Source organism: Sarcophilus harrisii, chromosome 4 (genome assembly GCF_902635505.1).
Source record: "Sarcophilus harrisii chromosome 4, mSarHar1.11, whole genome shotgun sequence".
Lineage (NCBI taxonomy): Eukaryota > Metazoa > Chordata > Mammalia > Dasyuromorphia > Dasyuridae > Sarcophilus > Sarcophilus harrisii.
In genome coordinates, this window is record NC_045429.1 from 321067008 (window position 1) to 321084948 (window position 17941).

The 17941-nt window shown below is 37.3% G+C and overlaps 1 protein-coding gene across 5 annotated transcripts in view; it reads left to right on the top strand.

Annotated features, from left to right (window-relative positions):
• Window positions 1-17941, top strand: part of LLGL2 (LLGL scribble cell polarity complex component 2) — a 68303-nt gene that overhangs the window by 8651 nt on the left and 41711 nt on the right. For 4 of the 5 annotated variants that reach the window (XM_031965808.1, XM_031965809.1, XM_031965806.1 and 1 more), the window contains exon 2: window positions 16781-16887. In XM_031965808.1, the coding sequence (XP_031821668.1) occupies window positions 16813-16887 (75 nt within the window). In that variant the 5' untranslated portion in view covers window positions 16781-16812. Of the gene's footprint in view, window positions 1-16268; window positions 16461-16780; window positions 16888-17941 lie in introns of those variants that run through there. The other variant, XM_031965807.1, reaches the window with a different exon arrangement.

Genomic DNA, 17941 nt, shown 5'->3' on the forward strand with positions numbered 1-17941 from the left:
CTTGAGTGATGTGTTCAAGCCTTTCTGGAACACCAATTTGGTCACCGCGTGAAAATGTATTGAAGAAGAGAGATAGTGGATGCAAGAAGACAATTGCAGTAGCCCAGACAAAGGATGATAACCTAGAGTGGTTATCTATCCACTAACTCAGATTTTAGGTTATCTATCCACTAACTCAGATTTTAGACTTGGGATGATGCAAACTGACTTTTTAAAAATGTTTTATTTCTTTTCTTTTTAATTTGTGGAATAAAACAAGCATGCTATTACATTAAAAAGGTGATTACAAGACTTTCTAAGAGAGGAAAGATGAGTCTTTAGCTTGAGGTGATAGCAAGGTCAAGTAAAGGTTTTTTAAGGACAGAGTGTGTTGTGTCATGTTTGTAGGCCGTAGGGAAGGAGCCATAGGATGGAGAGAGAAAGTTATAATAATGAGAGTAGGGAAGAGGGGGCTTCAGTTTTCCCAAATTATCCTCTGTCGGATAAGGGTGATTCCACTTTTTAACTTTCTGCAACCTTCTTAGCCCCTTGCTATGAGGCTTTTCATATCCTGCCTCTTTATGGGAGTTTACCCCCCGGATTTTGTCCTGAGCTTTCTTTTCTCTATATATACTTTCTCTTGGGGGAAAAATAGCTCCTGTGGGTTTAATTATCATCTTTTTACAAATAATCCCCAAATCTGATACTCTAATGAGCTCCAGATTTGGATTATAGTGTACAGAGTAAGGGAATAAAGTGAAACAATACTTAGAAAATAGAAAGGAATCAAATTGTGAATGGCTTTATAAATCAAATAGGATGTTATATTTGATCCCAGAGATAAAAGGGAGTCATTGGAGTTTGAGTAGAGGAATGACATGGTCATACTTGTTCTATATTTAGGAAGATCACTTTAACTTCTTAATGGTCCTGCACTCAAATGAGGAAAAACCCAAAGCAGAAATACAAACAGAAGGCTGTTGCAATAGAATATGGGAAAAATATTGTGAAGATAGAATTTAGAAGATTTGACAACAGATTGGATAATGAGGGGAGTGTTGAAAAAAAAAAATGAGTCAAGGATGGCCTTGAGATTTCAAACCTGGATTACTGGGAAGATGTTGCTATCTTCAACTGTAATAGAGAAATTTTTAAGAGAGGAAGATTTGGGAGAAAGTTCAGTTAAATTAAGTGTAAGTTGTCTACAGATTGTACAGCGAATTGGCAGTTGAAATCGAGAGATGGGCAGGAATACTAGATAAATAAGTCTAAGAATCACTAGTATAGAGATGCTTCTTATTCTCCTCCCTTTCCCCAACCTGTCACATGGCGGTGATATGTAAATAAATATATATTTCCTTCCTTCTCTTGAGATGATTACTCTAGATTCTTTTCTTCTCTTTCTAGTCAAACCTTATGACTCTTGTTAGTTTTACTGATTGATACCTTTTCCACTGACTATTTTGAATTAGGAATGAATCTACTGTGCTGTGGCAGAATGGGATCTTGACAAAAAAAGAACAGAAAATCAATTCTGTAAAATAGTAAATGAGCAAGGTGTAATCTAGCAAAACCAGAAGAAAAAGAAAAGAATAATCAGAACATATTGTGCGTGGTTAATATGCCAACAAAATTGATAAATAATATGGAGGAATACCTTCAAAAATATAAAAATACCCAAACCATAAGAAGACCAGGTAGAGATTCTAAATAACCTAATCTCAAAAAAAAGAAAGAGATACAGCTTTTAAAGGAACTATCAAAGAAAAAAACCTCTTGGTCCTAATGGATTCACAATGAGAATTCCATCAATTGCTGAGGCAGTTGGAGTTAACTGACTTGCTCAGGATCACACAGCTAGGAAGTGTTAAATGTCTTGAGACCAGATTTAAACTCAGGTCCTCCTGACTTCAGGGCTTGTGCTCTATTCACTGCTTCATCTAGTTGCCCCTATTCCACCAAATTTTTAAAGAACAGTTAGTATTTGTACTTTAGAAATTATTCTCAAATATTGAGAATGAAAGCCAGAATGAGACAGAAATGAGACAAACATAGTCCTAATATATACCCTGGAAAAGATAAAATATTGGAAAAAAACCAGTATCATTGATGATCATTGACTCAAAAATTTTAAATAAAATCCTGACAGACTTAAGCAATTTATCCAAGAAATCATTCATGATGATCAAGTGGAATTTATATTAGGGATGCAAGAATGGTTCAAAATTAGCCAACTTGCTCCATCAAGGTTCACTTACTTACCTTGACACTGACATTATGGCATCACTGCTGATATTGTGTTTGGACAATTTTTCAGTTTTTCAACATTGACTTTATGTGATTAAAACCATTTCTTGCATTGTTTAATTTTTCTCTGGGTAGTGGGAGGGGGGGAGAGAGAGAAGTAACTCAACTGAAAGGAGAATATGTGATTAGGATTAGTAGGGAATGAAGTTAACGAAAATAGAAAATTTAGAAATGAGAGATAAAGGGACATTTGTTCTTACCTTAATAATCTCAGATAATTTGCTTTTCTTGTCTTGGAGTATATTTGCCTTCTAAAATCAGTGGACTTTGGTTATCTTGGCTTCGTTTTGAGAGCTATTCTATTCTTCCTTAAAGTGTTCCTAGATATTAGGGCCTAAGAAGCAGAAAGGAATTCTTGTAGGACTCTCCCAACCTTGTCCATTGTTCTAGAGGTCATTTTAGTGAGTGGTGGTGGCTAGCCTGGATGTGACCTTCTCCTCTCAACCTGCCTGATTTTAATATTTTATTGCTGGATGGGTTTTTGTGGCAGACATCTGAGGCCCGAGTTATGTGGCTATGTGATGTGTTCTTCATCTTGTCTCCATACAGAATTAGAAAGAAGGAAGGGATATTTAACAAATATTTATTAATACCAAACATTTAGATAACAGTGATTTTTTTTTTTCGTCTTTACAGATTGATTATCTCATTGAGTACTCACAGCAAACTTGGAAGTTGGTTTTGTTGCTGTTTGATAGATGATGTAACTCATAGAGGTGAAATAATTTGTCCAAGGTCACACAGTTAGTGATCATACTCAGGTCTAGAAACTTTATTTCCTGACTTCTAATCATGTTGTTTTCAATACAGCACAGTGGGTCCTATGGGAGATGCACAAGGTAGATGTAATTTTGTCAGTTTTGTAATTTTTGAAGAGTTAAAACCCTAAGAAAGGAGATTTAAGTTAGATGTTTTGAAATATAGGAGCTACAAATTGACAAAAGTGATTTTTAAAAAGGACAGTCCATATTGGAGGGTTTTGGGAAATCCAGATATGTGAAGGAATTGTTGGTGGAAATAAAAGTTGGGAAAACTTAGTTCAGGAAAGCAATTTGTAATTAGGCAAAGAAAAAGACTGAAATGCTTATACTTTTAGACTTTCAGAGATTCTGCCAGGGTAAGGCATGTGCTCTGAGGCCATTGGTGAAAAGAAAAGCTCCATATATTCCAGATGATCGACAGTAACAATTTTTGTGGTAGCAAATAGCTGGAAACAATATATTCTCATCCATTGGGGAATGGCCAGACAAACTCATGGTACCATATATAATGGAAAATTACTCTAATAATGAAATAATTACAGTAAGAATTGAAGAACATGGTGACTACAGGTGAAGAACATGATGACTTATATGAACTGATACAAAATGAAGTGAGCAAAGCCAGAAAAATGATATACACAATGATTACAATATAAGTGGAAAAAATAGTCAACATAAAACAACTGAAAACGAATATTGCAAGATTACAAAGACCACATTTGACCCCAAAGAAGACCAGTTAAAGGATACCTCCCTTCTTCTCCCTTTGCAGAAGATCATGAATGTGTAATATCACATATATTGTCTGGGGACTTTTTTAAGGTGTTCATTATTTTGTTGAATTTTTCTCGTCTGTTTTTAAAAATTTCTTAGCTCATTTCATTTCAATAAATGCTTAATTAGTACCCATTATGTGCTAGGCATTGCACTAAGCTCTGAGGATACCACGAGCTTACAGTCTGATGAAGAAGACAGTATGCAAACAGATGTATACAAAGCAAGATCTATACATGCATATATATATGAAAATAATTAAAAGGTGAAAGAAATGCAATTGAGAGGACTAGTTATGAGACATCTCTTAAGGGAGAAATGCTGTAGGAGACAATAAAAATAAAAGCTAACAATTAAAATCTACTTTTTAAAAAGAAATGAGAATCACTAAAGATCACAAAATCATGAACTCTGGGAAGGATCTCAGAAATCATATAGTTTAACTATGTATCATGAATAGGATTTCCTTCTACAACATCTCTGCCAAGTAAACTCTAGTCTCTACTTGAATACCTCTGAGAGAGAGAGAGCTCACTACTTATTATGGAATCTTATTTCATTGTGGAAAAATTCTAAAATATTTTTCCTTTCTGGTGACCATTTATCTCTATGGTACCTTCGACTCCACCTTACCCCACACTCTCCAAACAAGTCATCCTCTTCTCAGATTTCATATGCTCTTTCCCCCTATTTTCCTTTAGAACTTTTGATCTGAATTATTCCAGCTTCAAACAGTCTTCTCAGTGTACCAGGAAGTTTTAAGGCCTTTTAAAGGTGCCTAGAAGGGGCCCATCTGTTTTGGTAAAGAAAGTTCCTCAACTAGGAACTCCTCTAACCTATATAATTATAGGTCTCTCTTGTATTGACCTTCCTGGAGATTCTTGACCTGTTTTGGGGTGAGTCATGGGCCTTTTGGACATTCTGGTGAAGTCATTTCACTGCCTCACATATACAGTTTGGTGACTTTGTGGATATTGTTCCAAATTGCTTTTCAGAATGGCTTTACCCATTCAATAGGTGTGAGGTGTAGGACCTCATTGTTTTAATTTATATATCTTTACTTATTATTGATTTCATGAAGTTTTTCATGTGGCTATTGATATTGATTTCTTCCTTAGAAAAGAGCCATTCCTATTCTTGGGTCATTCAACAATTGAGGAGTGGCTCTTATTCTTAATAAATGTCAGTTTCTCAAACTGTGGATTTTGACCCCATTTGGGGCTGTGGAACTGAATGTGGGGTTGTGAAAAATTGTAAATGGTAAAGGGTTTCTCAATGCAATGGCCAAAAATTTATTCAAAATCAGACATCTTGCGTATTTCTAGCAGTGCTTGCTCATATTGCATTGCTCAACTTCACTGCAGCCTTGGTTCTAAATGCACGTGTACATTTTGCACTGTGCATGCATGAACATAACCAGAAACATCTGGGGTCAGATTCCAGATGGGGTCACAGAAAAATTCCTTGGGTAAAAAGCAGTTGTTAATGGAAAAGTTTAAGAAGTCCTGCCTTATATATCTTGTAAATGGAAACTATATCAGAGAAACTTGGTACAAAAATCTTTTCCCCAGTTACTGGTTTCCCTTTTAATTTTAGCTGTCAGTACTTTTTTCTAAGACTTCTCCCTCCACCCCCCCCCCACCCCACCCCCAATACTCTTTTCTAAGAGCTGCTTAAGTTTCGGGAAAAAGTGGAATACTAACTTTCCTGAATACACCCTGTTGGTTTTCTGCCTTTGCTTTTGCTACTCTTTCCATTTAAGAATGAATACCCATCCCTCCCTGTCTCCATCCATTAACTCTGTCTGTGCTTTTTCGGGATCTCTGTCACCTGCTATTTTTTAGGAATTTTCTCATCCTGTCCCATCCCTTTTTTGCTCCTCTCCCCCTTCTATTACAGATGTGACGCACACACCCCACTTATAGCATTTCTCTCTCATTTTCTCAATTTTTTTTATTTTTCCAAGTAAAGATAGTTTTCAATATTCATTTTTGTAAGATTTTGTGTTCCAGTTTTTTTCTCTCTCCCTCCTTATTTCTCTCTCCCTCCTTATTTGTCATGTTGTACAAGAAAAATCATACCAAAAGAGAGAAAACCACAATAAAGAAAAAGCAAACTAAAAAAAAAAAGTGAAACTACTCTGCTTCAATTCACATTCAGTCTTCATAGTTCTATCTCTGGTTACAGATGACATTTTCCATTGCAAATCTGTTAAAATTATCTGAGATTCACCATATTGCTGAAAGGAGCCAAGTCTGTTATAGTTGATCATCACATAATCTATGTATTATATATAATGTTTTTCTGGTTCTGCTCATTTCACTCAGCATTGGTTCATGTAAGTCTTTCTAGGCTTTTTTGAAATCAGCCTGCTCATCATTTCTTATGGAACAATAATATTCCATAACTTATTCAGTCATTCCCCAACTGATTGGCATCCACTCAGTTTCCAGTTTCTTGCTACTACAAAAAGGGCTGCCACAAACATTTTTACACATGTGGGTTATTTCCCCACTTTTATGATCTCTTTGAGATACAGATCCAGTAATGATATTGCTGGATAAAAGGGTATGCGCAGTTTTGTAGTCCTTTGGACACAGTTCTAAATTGTATAGCATTTCTCTCATGGCAAAGACTCAATATTCTGCATCATGCCATAGTTAATTTGTATGTTTGTTTTATTCCTTTTATACCCTCACCCCAACGCTTGACACTTAGTAGGTACTCTGTTCTTGAAAGGTGTTCCAGAGGGAACATAAAAAGATGGAGTAGAAGGATGGGCAGAAAATGTAAAAGAGAGAGGGAGACAGAGACATGCCAGATAACTAGATTTGCTGGGACAAACAAATCAGGCATAATATTATTTTCAGCCATTCTCCAATTGATAGACATCCAATTCAGTTTCCAGTTTCTTGTCTCTACAAAAAGGACTGCTGCAGACATTTTTGCACACATGTGTCCTTTTCCCTTTTTATCATCTCTCTGGGATACAGTAGAGATCAAAGGACATACACAGTTTGATAACCCTTTGGGCACAGCTCCAAGTTGTTCTCCAGAATGGTTGGATCCGTGCACAACTCTACCAACAATGTATCAATGTCCCGCTTTTCCCACATCCCCTCCAACATTCGGCATTACTTTTTCCTGTTATTTTAGCCAATCTGAGAGGGTTGCAGTGGTACCTCAGAGTTGTCTTAATTTGCATTTCTCTGATTAATAGTGATTTAGGGCATTTTGAAAGGGAAATTAGGAGGCCAGTTGATGAGAACTTTGGGGTTTTGGCAGAGAATTTAGATTTGATCTCTAATTGATACTCGGAAAGAAAGCTACTATTGAAGCTCCTGAGATGTGTTGGAAGCAGAAGTCCTGGGTAAGCAGGTAGTATGTTGTTAGAGGTATGAGTAGCAGTCAGTCATCTCTATGTCTTGTAGCAGTTTCTGGGCTGCTCTCTCACTCCCTGGGACTAATGCAAATTATTTATATAATGTGATTCAGAAAGGCCTATCTCTACAAAGACCTAACTATAAGGGTCCCTCTTATGGGTGTGCTGAAGTGTATTAACTGCTAAAATAATTCCCATTTTCTCAGGAAATCAATCACTATATAAAGTATAGGAAAAACAGCGAACTCTCAGGAGATAGTATGGTTTTCCTGAGTATGTTTACAAAGGTGAATTTTTAGGAGTTCCATTAAATGGTGACCTTCCTGCCCAGTTCTTCGGGTTCCTAGATTGAGGATGGGGGACAAACTTGGAAGGCATTGTATAAAGGGGCGTATAGATGTTCTCCACACCAAAGAATGCTGACTTTGGGGTTATCTCATTCAATATTAGCACAGTTTGGAGTGGTTCCCCAAGAACTTAGCTCTAGATAGATTAGCAGCAGCTGCCACCTAACACATGAGAAATAGCACTGACCTTTTGGAGGCTAAGAATCAGCTCTGGATTCATGTCTCAGATTAGTTAGCCATTTATCCTGAGTAAGAACTTATTTATTCCTTGATATTTGCCCTGTCTATTTCAATTGTAGATGACTTTGTAAAACACAAAAGATGAAGTAGCAAGTATTAGTCTTTGAGGCTCTCAAAATGGGATCTTTAGTTTTGGGTTTTTTCCCTACTTTTCAGTGAGATCTCTTAAAGGCTAATTGGGGCCTAGAGAACCGAATAACAACTTTTTTTTTTTTTTTTAATTAAAGCTTTTTATTTTTAAAACATATGCATGGATAATTTTTCACCTTTGTAAAACCGTATGTTCCAAATTCCCCCCCTCCTTCCCTCATCCCCTTCCCTAGATGGCAAGAAATCCAATATATGTTAAATCCAATGTATGTATACATATTTATACAATTATCTCATTGCACAAGAAAAATCAGATCAAAAAGGAAAAAAAAATAGAAAGAAAACAAAATCCAAGCAAACTACAACAACAACAACAAAATGAAAATACTGTGTTGTGGTCCACACTCAGTTCCCACAGTCTTCTCTTTGGGTGTAGATGGCTCTCTTTATTACAAGATCCTTGGAACTGACCTGAATTATCTCATTGTTGAAAAGAACCACGTCCATCAGAATTGATCTTCATATAATCTTGTTGCCCTGTACCTTGATTTCCTGGTTCTGCTCATTTCACTCAGCATCAGTTCATGTAAGTCTCTCCAGGCCTCTCTGAAATCATTCTGATCTTTTTTATAGAGTAATAATATTCCATAACATTCATATACCATAACTTGTTCAGCCACTAAATAGCACTTTTAATGAACTTTTATGTACTTTCTTTGGACTTGTGAACTGCTGGTTGAATTCTACAGCCCTCCTTTAATCTAATCACCCTTTCCCTTTAGAAAGTTAATTTCTTAAGGGCTGGAACTGTGTTCCTTTTTTTTTTTTTTTTTTCTTTTTTTTCTTTTTAAAGTCTTCCCTGCCCTTAGAGCAGTATCTGGCACCTATCTAGAGCTTATTAAGAGCCTGTTGATTGATTCCCTGCCCTTTCCCCACCAATATTCCAGAGGCAATATGGCAGCTATACAGTCAATTATCAAGCAAGCATTTAAAATAACTTTTTTTTAAAAAATTATGAACTTGACAAAAATATACCTGAATATTTAAGTAAGCAAATAAGAGAAAATGAGGACTATGACATATTAAATTCAGTACAATAGTACTAACTGCTTTGCTTGTCTGAATCCCCTCATCAAGGGCCTTTTGCTCTCCTGTACTTTAAAAAGATTTCACTAATTCTCTTACCTCCCCCTTCCTCTCTTTTGGCTTCAGTATCAGCCCTTCCCCTCTTCCAAATAAATAAATCACATGTGTAGTTGAGGAAACAAATCCACACATTGGCTAGATCTGGGTGGGGGGAAAACCTTGTCTCATGCACTTCTCTTTATCATCTATATCAGCCAAGAAATAGGAAAACATGGGTTATCATAAGTCTCCTGAAGTTTTATGACTGGTCATTACATTTATGTGGGATTTCAGAATGCTGATCAGTCTCTTAGTTTCTCTGAATCTGAATTTTATACTTTCTTATGATAATGATAATCCATTACACTCATAACATTGTAGTTTTTTCACCCATTCCTCATTGGTGGGCATCTACTGTGTTCATTTCTTTGCGATAGTAAAAGTACTGCTATGGTTATCTTTGGGCCTAAGTCTTTGACCAAGTGGTATTTGAAGCCAAAATGTACAGTTTAGTGCTTTTTGTGATAAAATTCCAAATTGTTTTTGAAAGTTGTTGGGCCACTAAACAGCTCTACCAAACCTCTTGTCTTCCCTTAGCCCCACCAACAATTGTCATTTTCCCTTTTTAATTATCTTTTTTGTAAACCTGATGGTTGGGAGGTAGAATCTCTGAGGTGTTTTAATTTACATTCCTCTTAAACTTTTGGACAATTTTTGGAAAAATGACAAGTTTTTACAGTGTCTGCTATGTGCTAGTATTATGCTAAGGACACAAAGACATGCTCTCCCATTAACCCCCACCCCCCTCCCCCCCCCAAAAAAAAAAAAAGGAAAAGGAAAAAAAAATTATTTCTCTCCCTTAGCTGGAATGTAGGGGAAAATATTTTATGCTTATCAAGAAAGGCAGTAATTTCAGGAGAGCTCTTTCCTATCTCAAGAGTCTCAGAATTTCTGCCTTTTTTTCCTCCCCCAAGTCTGTGTTTATTTACTAAACTTATCCTGGGAATTTTGAATATTTTAAGTGGAAGGCAACATGTTCATAGAGAAAAAGTATTGAAAGTGGATGGGATTGGAAGACTTGGGTTTTTAGTACAAGATGTGTGACCTTGAGAAAGTAAAGGTCGACCTCAGAGAATGAACTGGCTGAAATAATTACCCCCTATCTTTAGGATGGGATTTCATTACCACAGAGAAACCTCCCCCAACCATTCTATTTTATTGTCTTAAAAAGGAGCCTGGAGCTCTCTGAGGTTAAGTGATGTCTTCCCCTACTCTCCAGCTCTAAATCAGCAATTCTTTGATCCTGCATTGAAACTTGACCACTTTCTATTGAAACCTACAATTGACATCTTGACTGGGAATAATGTAGGAGGGCATCCCTCACTGCTGAGCCTTCTGCTCCTGCAATGGGGCCAGACTTGCCACTTCCAAGTCTCAGGGAAGATCCCATCCTGAACCTTGCTCTCCAAGGTCCCTTTAAGTGTTCAGGCTTGATTTACAGCTGCAGGTCAACAAATACACAGACACACATTCTTTCCCAGGCTCCAGAAAGGCTTTGAGTGACAGAGAACCATTTTCTGTTCCCTGTTTGGCTGCTGATAGCAGCATGGCGGGGACTTGTCTCTGCTGCCTGGCATATGTTGTTTGTTTTGAAAACTCCTGACGTGGCTGGTTCTGTTCATTCATGAAGAAACACTGACCCCCACTACCCGCATTGGGATATATTCAGACTGGATTTGATCCCCTGCCAGGATGGTAAGCAGTTTATTAATCCACCAGAACTTTAGCCCCTACCTCTCTGTCAATGCCTTTGGCTACAAAGTTGCTCTGTAAATGACCCATGACAGTTGTAATGTCTTGAGATTGATTTTTGCTTATTAGCTGCATCCTTGTGTGCATGCTTGGGAGAGATAGAAAGTATCTTTGGGATTCCTTGAAATGAAACAGAAGCAGTAAAAGAAATGTTCATCCAATCAAAGTAAATTTGATGAATATGTTTAAAAGACTCAGGCTGATATAGGAGACTGACTGTAGATATGCTGAGGGATTCAGGTAAATTTTTCTGTCCCAGATCAGAGCATACATTACATCTTCCTTTCATTCTTGAGCTTGTCTCTCTCTTATATTAGTTAATGAATTGCCTTTGGATCAATACCCGAGTCCATCCTACTATGCTTGGCCCTACTTGACCTCTCTTTCCCAAGGTTAGGCCAGTCTAGATCTTTGGGGTTTACATGGCTGAATTAGGACCCTACCATAGTATCTCAGAAAAGACTTCTGAGCACTGGATTATCCAGATCTGGTACTCCACTCCCTATTATGGTAACTGCAGTCATTTTCCTGGGCTTACAATAAACTTTGGGACATTCTTTTTAAAATCTCCATGTGTTTTTCTTGCTGTTTCTTGCCATATAAGTGTCTTTGATCTGTCTCTGGCTAGAGTTGCATGAGTGCTTGCTTAGATTGGGTATGGTTTTGTGGGCCTCCTTTCCTATCTCCCAAGAATTTCTGGCCTGTGTTTTGTGCAGTTTTGAGGTGAAAGAAGCAGTTGGCTATAATTTTTTCACTGGAATTCTTGATCATTTGATGTGGTGCAAATTTCAGGTTTTTGTTGCTAATCTGCCTCCCATTTAGGCATCTGTCAGTAGCACAGGTCATCTTGGGCTACCTACTTCTGTTCTTCCTGAAGCCTTCCTGCATTAAAACTTGACATTATTGCAGGAACCATTTAAACTTTTTCTCCCTAACCCCTTCCATACGTCCTCTGTTTTACTATATTATTTCTGCCTGCCCTGCTATTCCATCTTATCCTTTAGCATTCCATTCCTCTCCTCCCTCAAGACCCAAAGAGGTTCAGAGGTCCTACTGGTACTTGGGACTAGTATTAACAGTATTTCAACTACTTTTCTTCCCATTTCAACTATTTCCACAGTTCAAAAGATTAATGATTTCATTAGAAATAGTAGTCCCCTTCACAAAATCAGTTCACAGCTTCTTTGTACGTGAGGAGACAGACTTTGAGGTATTATTGCCAAAAATTTTTTTTTCATTTTGGGAAAAAACTTTGATAATGTGCACAGTCTGTCACTGGGCCTGTGGTTGAAACTTTTAAGTTTGATGCAAGACCTACTGGAGTTTATATGCCACTTGACCCATCCTTGGAAAACAAGTTTTTCTCTAATCCTCTTCAAGCTCTGGCTTTGGAGGAGAATATTGTGGATAAGGAGACTTTAGAGAGATAGCCAGAAACCTTAGCCACAATGTGTAATGTGGTTTCTATGGTTCTAAATAACCAGCTACAAATGGGCTTTTGGAATCCTGCCCATCTGTAAGTTGGGAACTGACCTTAGGACTCTAAGCTAGCCTACTCTCCTCAGCAGGTCCCCAGCTAGTTATATTAAATATGACAGTATTTACAATCCTGAAGGGAGGGGAAGAAAAGTTCTTAACTGCTTAATAAATGGTTCCCTATGCAACACTGTGCAAATACAAACTGCAAATATAAGCTGGTATTCAATTCACTTTCCATTTTTCTGTGAATTATTGTTGCTATTTGCATTTGAGTTTCAAAGACTTGATGCGTGCTAATTTGAACATGTTGAATGGACTATATTTTGGATAATGTTTAGATTCTCATACTTATAGACTGGGGACAGATAATCCAGAAACAATGGCTAATAACCGCTTTCATACCCAATTATGGTAGACTTTGAAATGGTTTGTATGATAAGAATTTTGCTTATCTTGATTTCTAATTTCATGGGTTCACCTGGAAGGGAGGGGGGTCTCAGATCATAAAACCCAGAGTGTCTTACCTTTTTAAAGTATTTTAACAACTGTATTTTAATATAATTGGTTTCTTTTACAAGCCAATGCTTTTTTATGAATTTTTAAAAATTTCAGAGGACGAGTTCATAGACTTCATCAGACTGCCAGAACAGTCTGTGATGCAAAACAAAAACAAAAACAAAAACAAAAACAAAAACAAAAACAAAAAAAAACAACTCCTGAGCTAGGCCAGTTCTTTCCTTTTACAAATAAGGAAACTGGAATTCACAAAGTCACACTTGCCCAGGGAGTAAGAAGCAGACTAGTGTTTGAACTCAAGCCTACCTTTTTACTATATCCAGTGGCCTCCAATTTTCTGCTGTTTCATTTTGGCTAATAAGAAAACGAGTTCCCATTTCCTAAAACGCATGGGAATTAAACATTGGGCTGCTGCAACCCAGAAGTGCTAGCTAATGGTGGAAGAAGCCCGCCCAGGATTCCAGCTCTGCCAAGTCTAATCTTAAAGAGCTAATTTTAGAAAGTTGCTTTGGGGCCAGTGGAAGGTAGGGGGAGCAGACACAGTTGGGGAAGCACCAAGGGATCCAATCATGGGTCACAAGCACTAAATTGGAATGTTTTTGTTTTCCTTTGAATACCAGAATGTTAGAGTGGAAAGGGGCCTAGAGATCAGCTAGTTCTACCTCCTTAGGCCCAGAAAAAATTAAAGTGATTTTCCCAAGAGTACATAATTAGCAAATGGGAGAACTGGAACCCCTTCTTTATCTGGTTCCCAAGTCTGATGGCCTTCTTATTATACCATGCTGCTTCAGTGGCTCACCCTACTTTCTCCTTTTCCTCAGTAGGCAGTAACTCCACAGAAACTGTAAAAAATATCTTACATGGTCAGCACTTGAATGAAGGTCTCAGGTCACCTCCCCAAAGCCTGCTTAACATATGTCTACAATGTCTACTATAATGTCACAACTTGAGGTAGTAGGTTACCTGTTTTCTCCTTATATTTGTCTCATTCTGTACCTCTAGTCCATTATCTCTCCACTAAGAAGTGAGAAACATGATTCCATCCTCAGCCTTCTAGAACTTGGATTGAAAGATCTAAGAACTCTAATCAATGCAATGTCTAAACTTGTTTTCCTTAATAATATATTGTCATTTTATAAATTGATCCCTGGCTTTGTATATTGCTTTGTGCAAGGTCTTGTTTTGAAGCCATATATTTTATCCTTTCTTAACATTGTGATAACATCGCATTATATTCAGAAACCTAATTTGTTCAGCTGTGCTTTGATTGATAAGTATCACCTTTTTGACATTGTTGAATTTTATTTTTCCTTTTTGCTACAACAAAAAGAGCTATTGTCACTACAAGTATTGGTTTCTAATTTTCTATTTTCTTTCTCTGGTTAAAGTAATGAGATCATATTTGTCTCATAGAAGCAGTTTGGTGGAATGCCTTCTTTCTTTGTTACTTGCAAAACAAGCTTTTTTATCATTTGCCCTTTGGACATTTTACTCCAAATTTTTTTCTCCTTTATCATCATTGATGTTGTTGTATATGATCCTCACTGTGTTTTCTTGCTACTTGAATTCCTACCTTCTAGTTGCTTGCAGTATATTTTCTTTGATCTGGAAGCACTTAATGTTGATTATGACATTCCTAGACATTCTCACTTTGGAGTTTATTTCAAAAGGATTCTTTCCATATTCCCTCTGCCTCTGACTAATAGAACCAGGTTATTCTTGAAATATACTACCCAGGATTTTTTTTTTTTCCTTTTTGATTTGGTCATGGTTTTTAAGAAGTCTTATTCTTCATTATTGTTCTGTAAGAAATGACCAGCAGGATGATTTCAGAGATACTTGGAGAGACCTACATGAATTGATGCTAAGTGAAATAAGCTGAACCAGGAGATCATTTTACATGGCAACAACAAGATTATATGATGATCAACTTTAATGGATGTGGCCCTCTTCAATAATGAGATGATTCAAACCAGTTCCAGTTGTTCAGTAATGAAAAGAATCAGATATACCCAGAGAGAGAACTATGGGAAATGAGTGTGAACCACAACATAGCATTTCCACTCTTTGTTATTGTTTGCTTACATTCTTGTTTTCCTTCTCAGATTTTTTTTCTTCCTTTCTAGATCAGAGTTTTCTTGTATAGCAAGATAACTGTATAAATATGTATACATATATTGGATTTAAAATCTTTAACATAAAAAAAGCTTGTTCTTAAATTTTTTTCTCCTAGAATTTGTTTTCTAGGTAGTACTTTTCATAGTAGATAACCTAGATTTTCAGTATTTTGATTTTGTTATTGTATTTCTTGTCTAATAATCATAGTTATATTGGTCTATATTAAGATTCAGAGAGTCGGATAACTGAATAAGATTTTTAAAAAATCTTTTCTGAATTATTTATTCTCCCAATTCTTTTAGAGCCCTTACTTATAATTCATTTTTTTCCCCCTCTTCCTTGATTTTAAGATATTTTGTTTTTCCATGACTATAGTTGAAGTTGTTATGGAGTAGCTCTTCGGTGTTTTTTTTGTTTTTTTTTTTCCCCAAATCTATAACCTCAGTTCTCAGTTTAGGACTTTGTTCTTAGCCCACAGATTGATCCCTTCTGTACTCTTAGGGGGGGGTCAGACTATACACACACACACACACACACACACACACACACACACACACACGTCCTTTTCTTTCCCTTGTGTAGTATGTGTACTAAGAACAGTCTCTGCTGGCTTGTGTTCCTTCTAGTCAGGGTGCTTCCAGCCTTTCTGTAGCACCCTACAGAGGAGACACCACCTACATACTCCATTCCTAGCCCTAGATGCCTCAATCTTTTGTGTAGTCTTGAGCTGGTTGAAAGGGCTTACTATTGTTTGTCTTTGGATTTCTTGATCTTGCTATTCTATCTTGAGCCCTTTTCAGATCTTTCGAGTACATGTGAAAGAGATGGGTTTTTGAGTGAGAGAGACAGAGAGACAGAGAGACAGAGAGACAGAGAGAGAGAGAGAGAGAGAGAGAGAGAGAGAGAGAGAAGTGTGAGTGTGTGAGTGTGTGAGAGTGTGAGTGTATTCTAGGAAGGGATTTTGCTGGGAATGAGGTGGGAAGTATGAATGGGGAGAAAGAAAGTAATTACTGTGGGTTATAATAGACATAGAAAAAAGATTCAATAAAAATTTTTGAATGCATTGAAAGGGAAAAAAGTGTACAAAAGGGGACATGAAGCATTGTTCTTACTACCTTGATGAACTTGATATTGTTTTTTTAATCCACTGTACATAATTTCATTTCTTACAAGTTTTTTTTAATGATCTTTGTATCTTGAAATATTTGTGTTGATAATTAAGTTTACAGTTGAAGGAAAAAAAAATTTAGAAGAAGTATTGTCACTCCCATTTGTCTCCTGTGAGAAACCTAGGAAGTGTCCCTTTCTATGAAACTAAAGCCTTGTGGTTTTTGAGAAAACAAGTTAACAATTAACCTTCAGGCAGTACTGGGCCCATCTTGTTAGGCAGAGCTGTACCTATAAAGTCAGGTTAAATGGCTGCCTCCTCCAGCCTTTCCTGCTCCTGTCTTGGTTACAGGATAAGCTAGTTATCAAAAAGTAACACAAAGCATTAAGAGCTGAACTCCAGATCTGAAGCAGGTGGCATCTGTGAGTATTTGTCAGTTGTTTTCCCAGACTTGTTATCCCAAAGGATTGTAAACCTCAGATAGGACTGAGGGGAGGGGCAGTTAAGATATGGGTTAATAGAGAGAAAGGTGGAATTCTGAGTTATTCATTCAATAAAGTAAAAACCTTACAATGGCCCCCTGTAGCTATTAAATCCTGAAATGATTATAACCTTGCCACTGTTGTGGGCTCTGTCCTAGTACCATCTGAGAATCCCCAGGGGGTTGTTGTTTTGGCTTTTTAACCATAATCGGGAATACCTTGCTCCACTTCAAAGTTGGAATTTTGGGGTCTTTCCCTAGGTCATTGGTGGGGCAGCTAGGAGCCGAAGAGGATGAAAAGATTCTTGAGATCTGGACATGATCAGGCCCGGGAGCGACTGAAACAGGATCTCTTTAAGTTTAACAAGGTAAGTGTGTGGAATTGAGAAGGAAAGGGAGGTGAGTGGATGGAGACAGGGAAACTGCCATTGTATAGGGAGAGCTTGTTGGGCTTTCCTTTTGCGTTCCTCAAGTATGGAAGCTCTCAGCATTGCCTGAAATGCCACCGTGGGTTTTGTATTTTGGTCATTTTCCTGCCTAGGGTGAGGGGAGAAAATGGGGAGAGAAATCAGGCATATCTTCATGATACTAGTTCAGGATACTGCTGCTTTTATCCTATTGCTTTCTCTCCCCGGAAACTCCCCCCCCCCCCAAACCCCAAAAAGACCTTGCAGAAATTTAAAACATTTATGTTGAAGGTTACTACTAGACCTGTAAATGTCCATTAGAGAAATGCTACCATTGTTACTGTTCTATTTTTTTTTCCTTATAAAGGAAAAATAGACAGAATTTGGCTGTAATGTGTTTCCCTATCCTCCTATCTTTTAATTTCCCCAGGAGCCAAAGCCTGTGTAACTTAAGACCTAATACAGAATGGGAATCAGGATCCCATGAGGCCTCTTCTTGAATCCTGCTCCCATAAATAAGAGGGAGGGGGCGGATTAAGATTATAAGCAGGAGTGGTTACCCCATACTTTGGGAGGTGTATGGCATAATTAGCCTGGTCTCTCACTCTTTGATCCAGGCTCTAGTCTTTTCAGGTACTTTCAGTCTGTGAATTACTTTTTTGTTTCAAGTAGATGAAAAGCAGCAATTGGGGAACCCTGGGAACTTGAACAATTACCAGGACAAATCTGGTGTTTTGGGTGCAAATCCCTGTATCTAAACACTCTTTGACCTTTCTAGGTGATGTTATGATGGCTGACTTTTGTGATTTTATGGGTTTAACCCTTTTGAAGAGATCCAGGGATTCCTTTGAAGGCCCCAGACCTCTAATACTTGGCTATTTGGTTAGTTTAGTCCAGTTTTTAACCATTTTTTGTATCAGAAAACACTCTGGTAGTCTTGTCTGGTAAATCCATAGGTTCCAATCTCGGAATATTTTATTTACATTCATGTGTTATTGAAGGAAATGCTAACTTT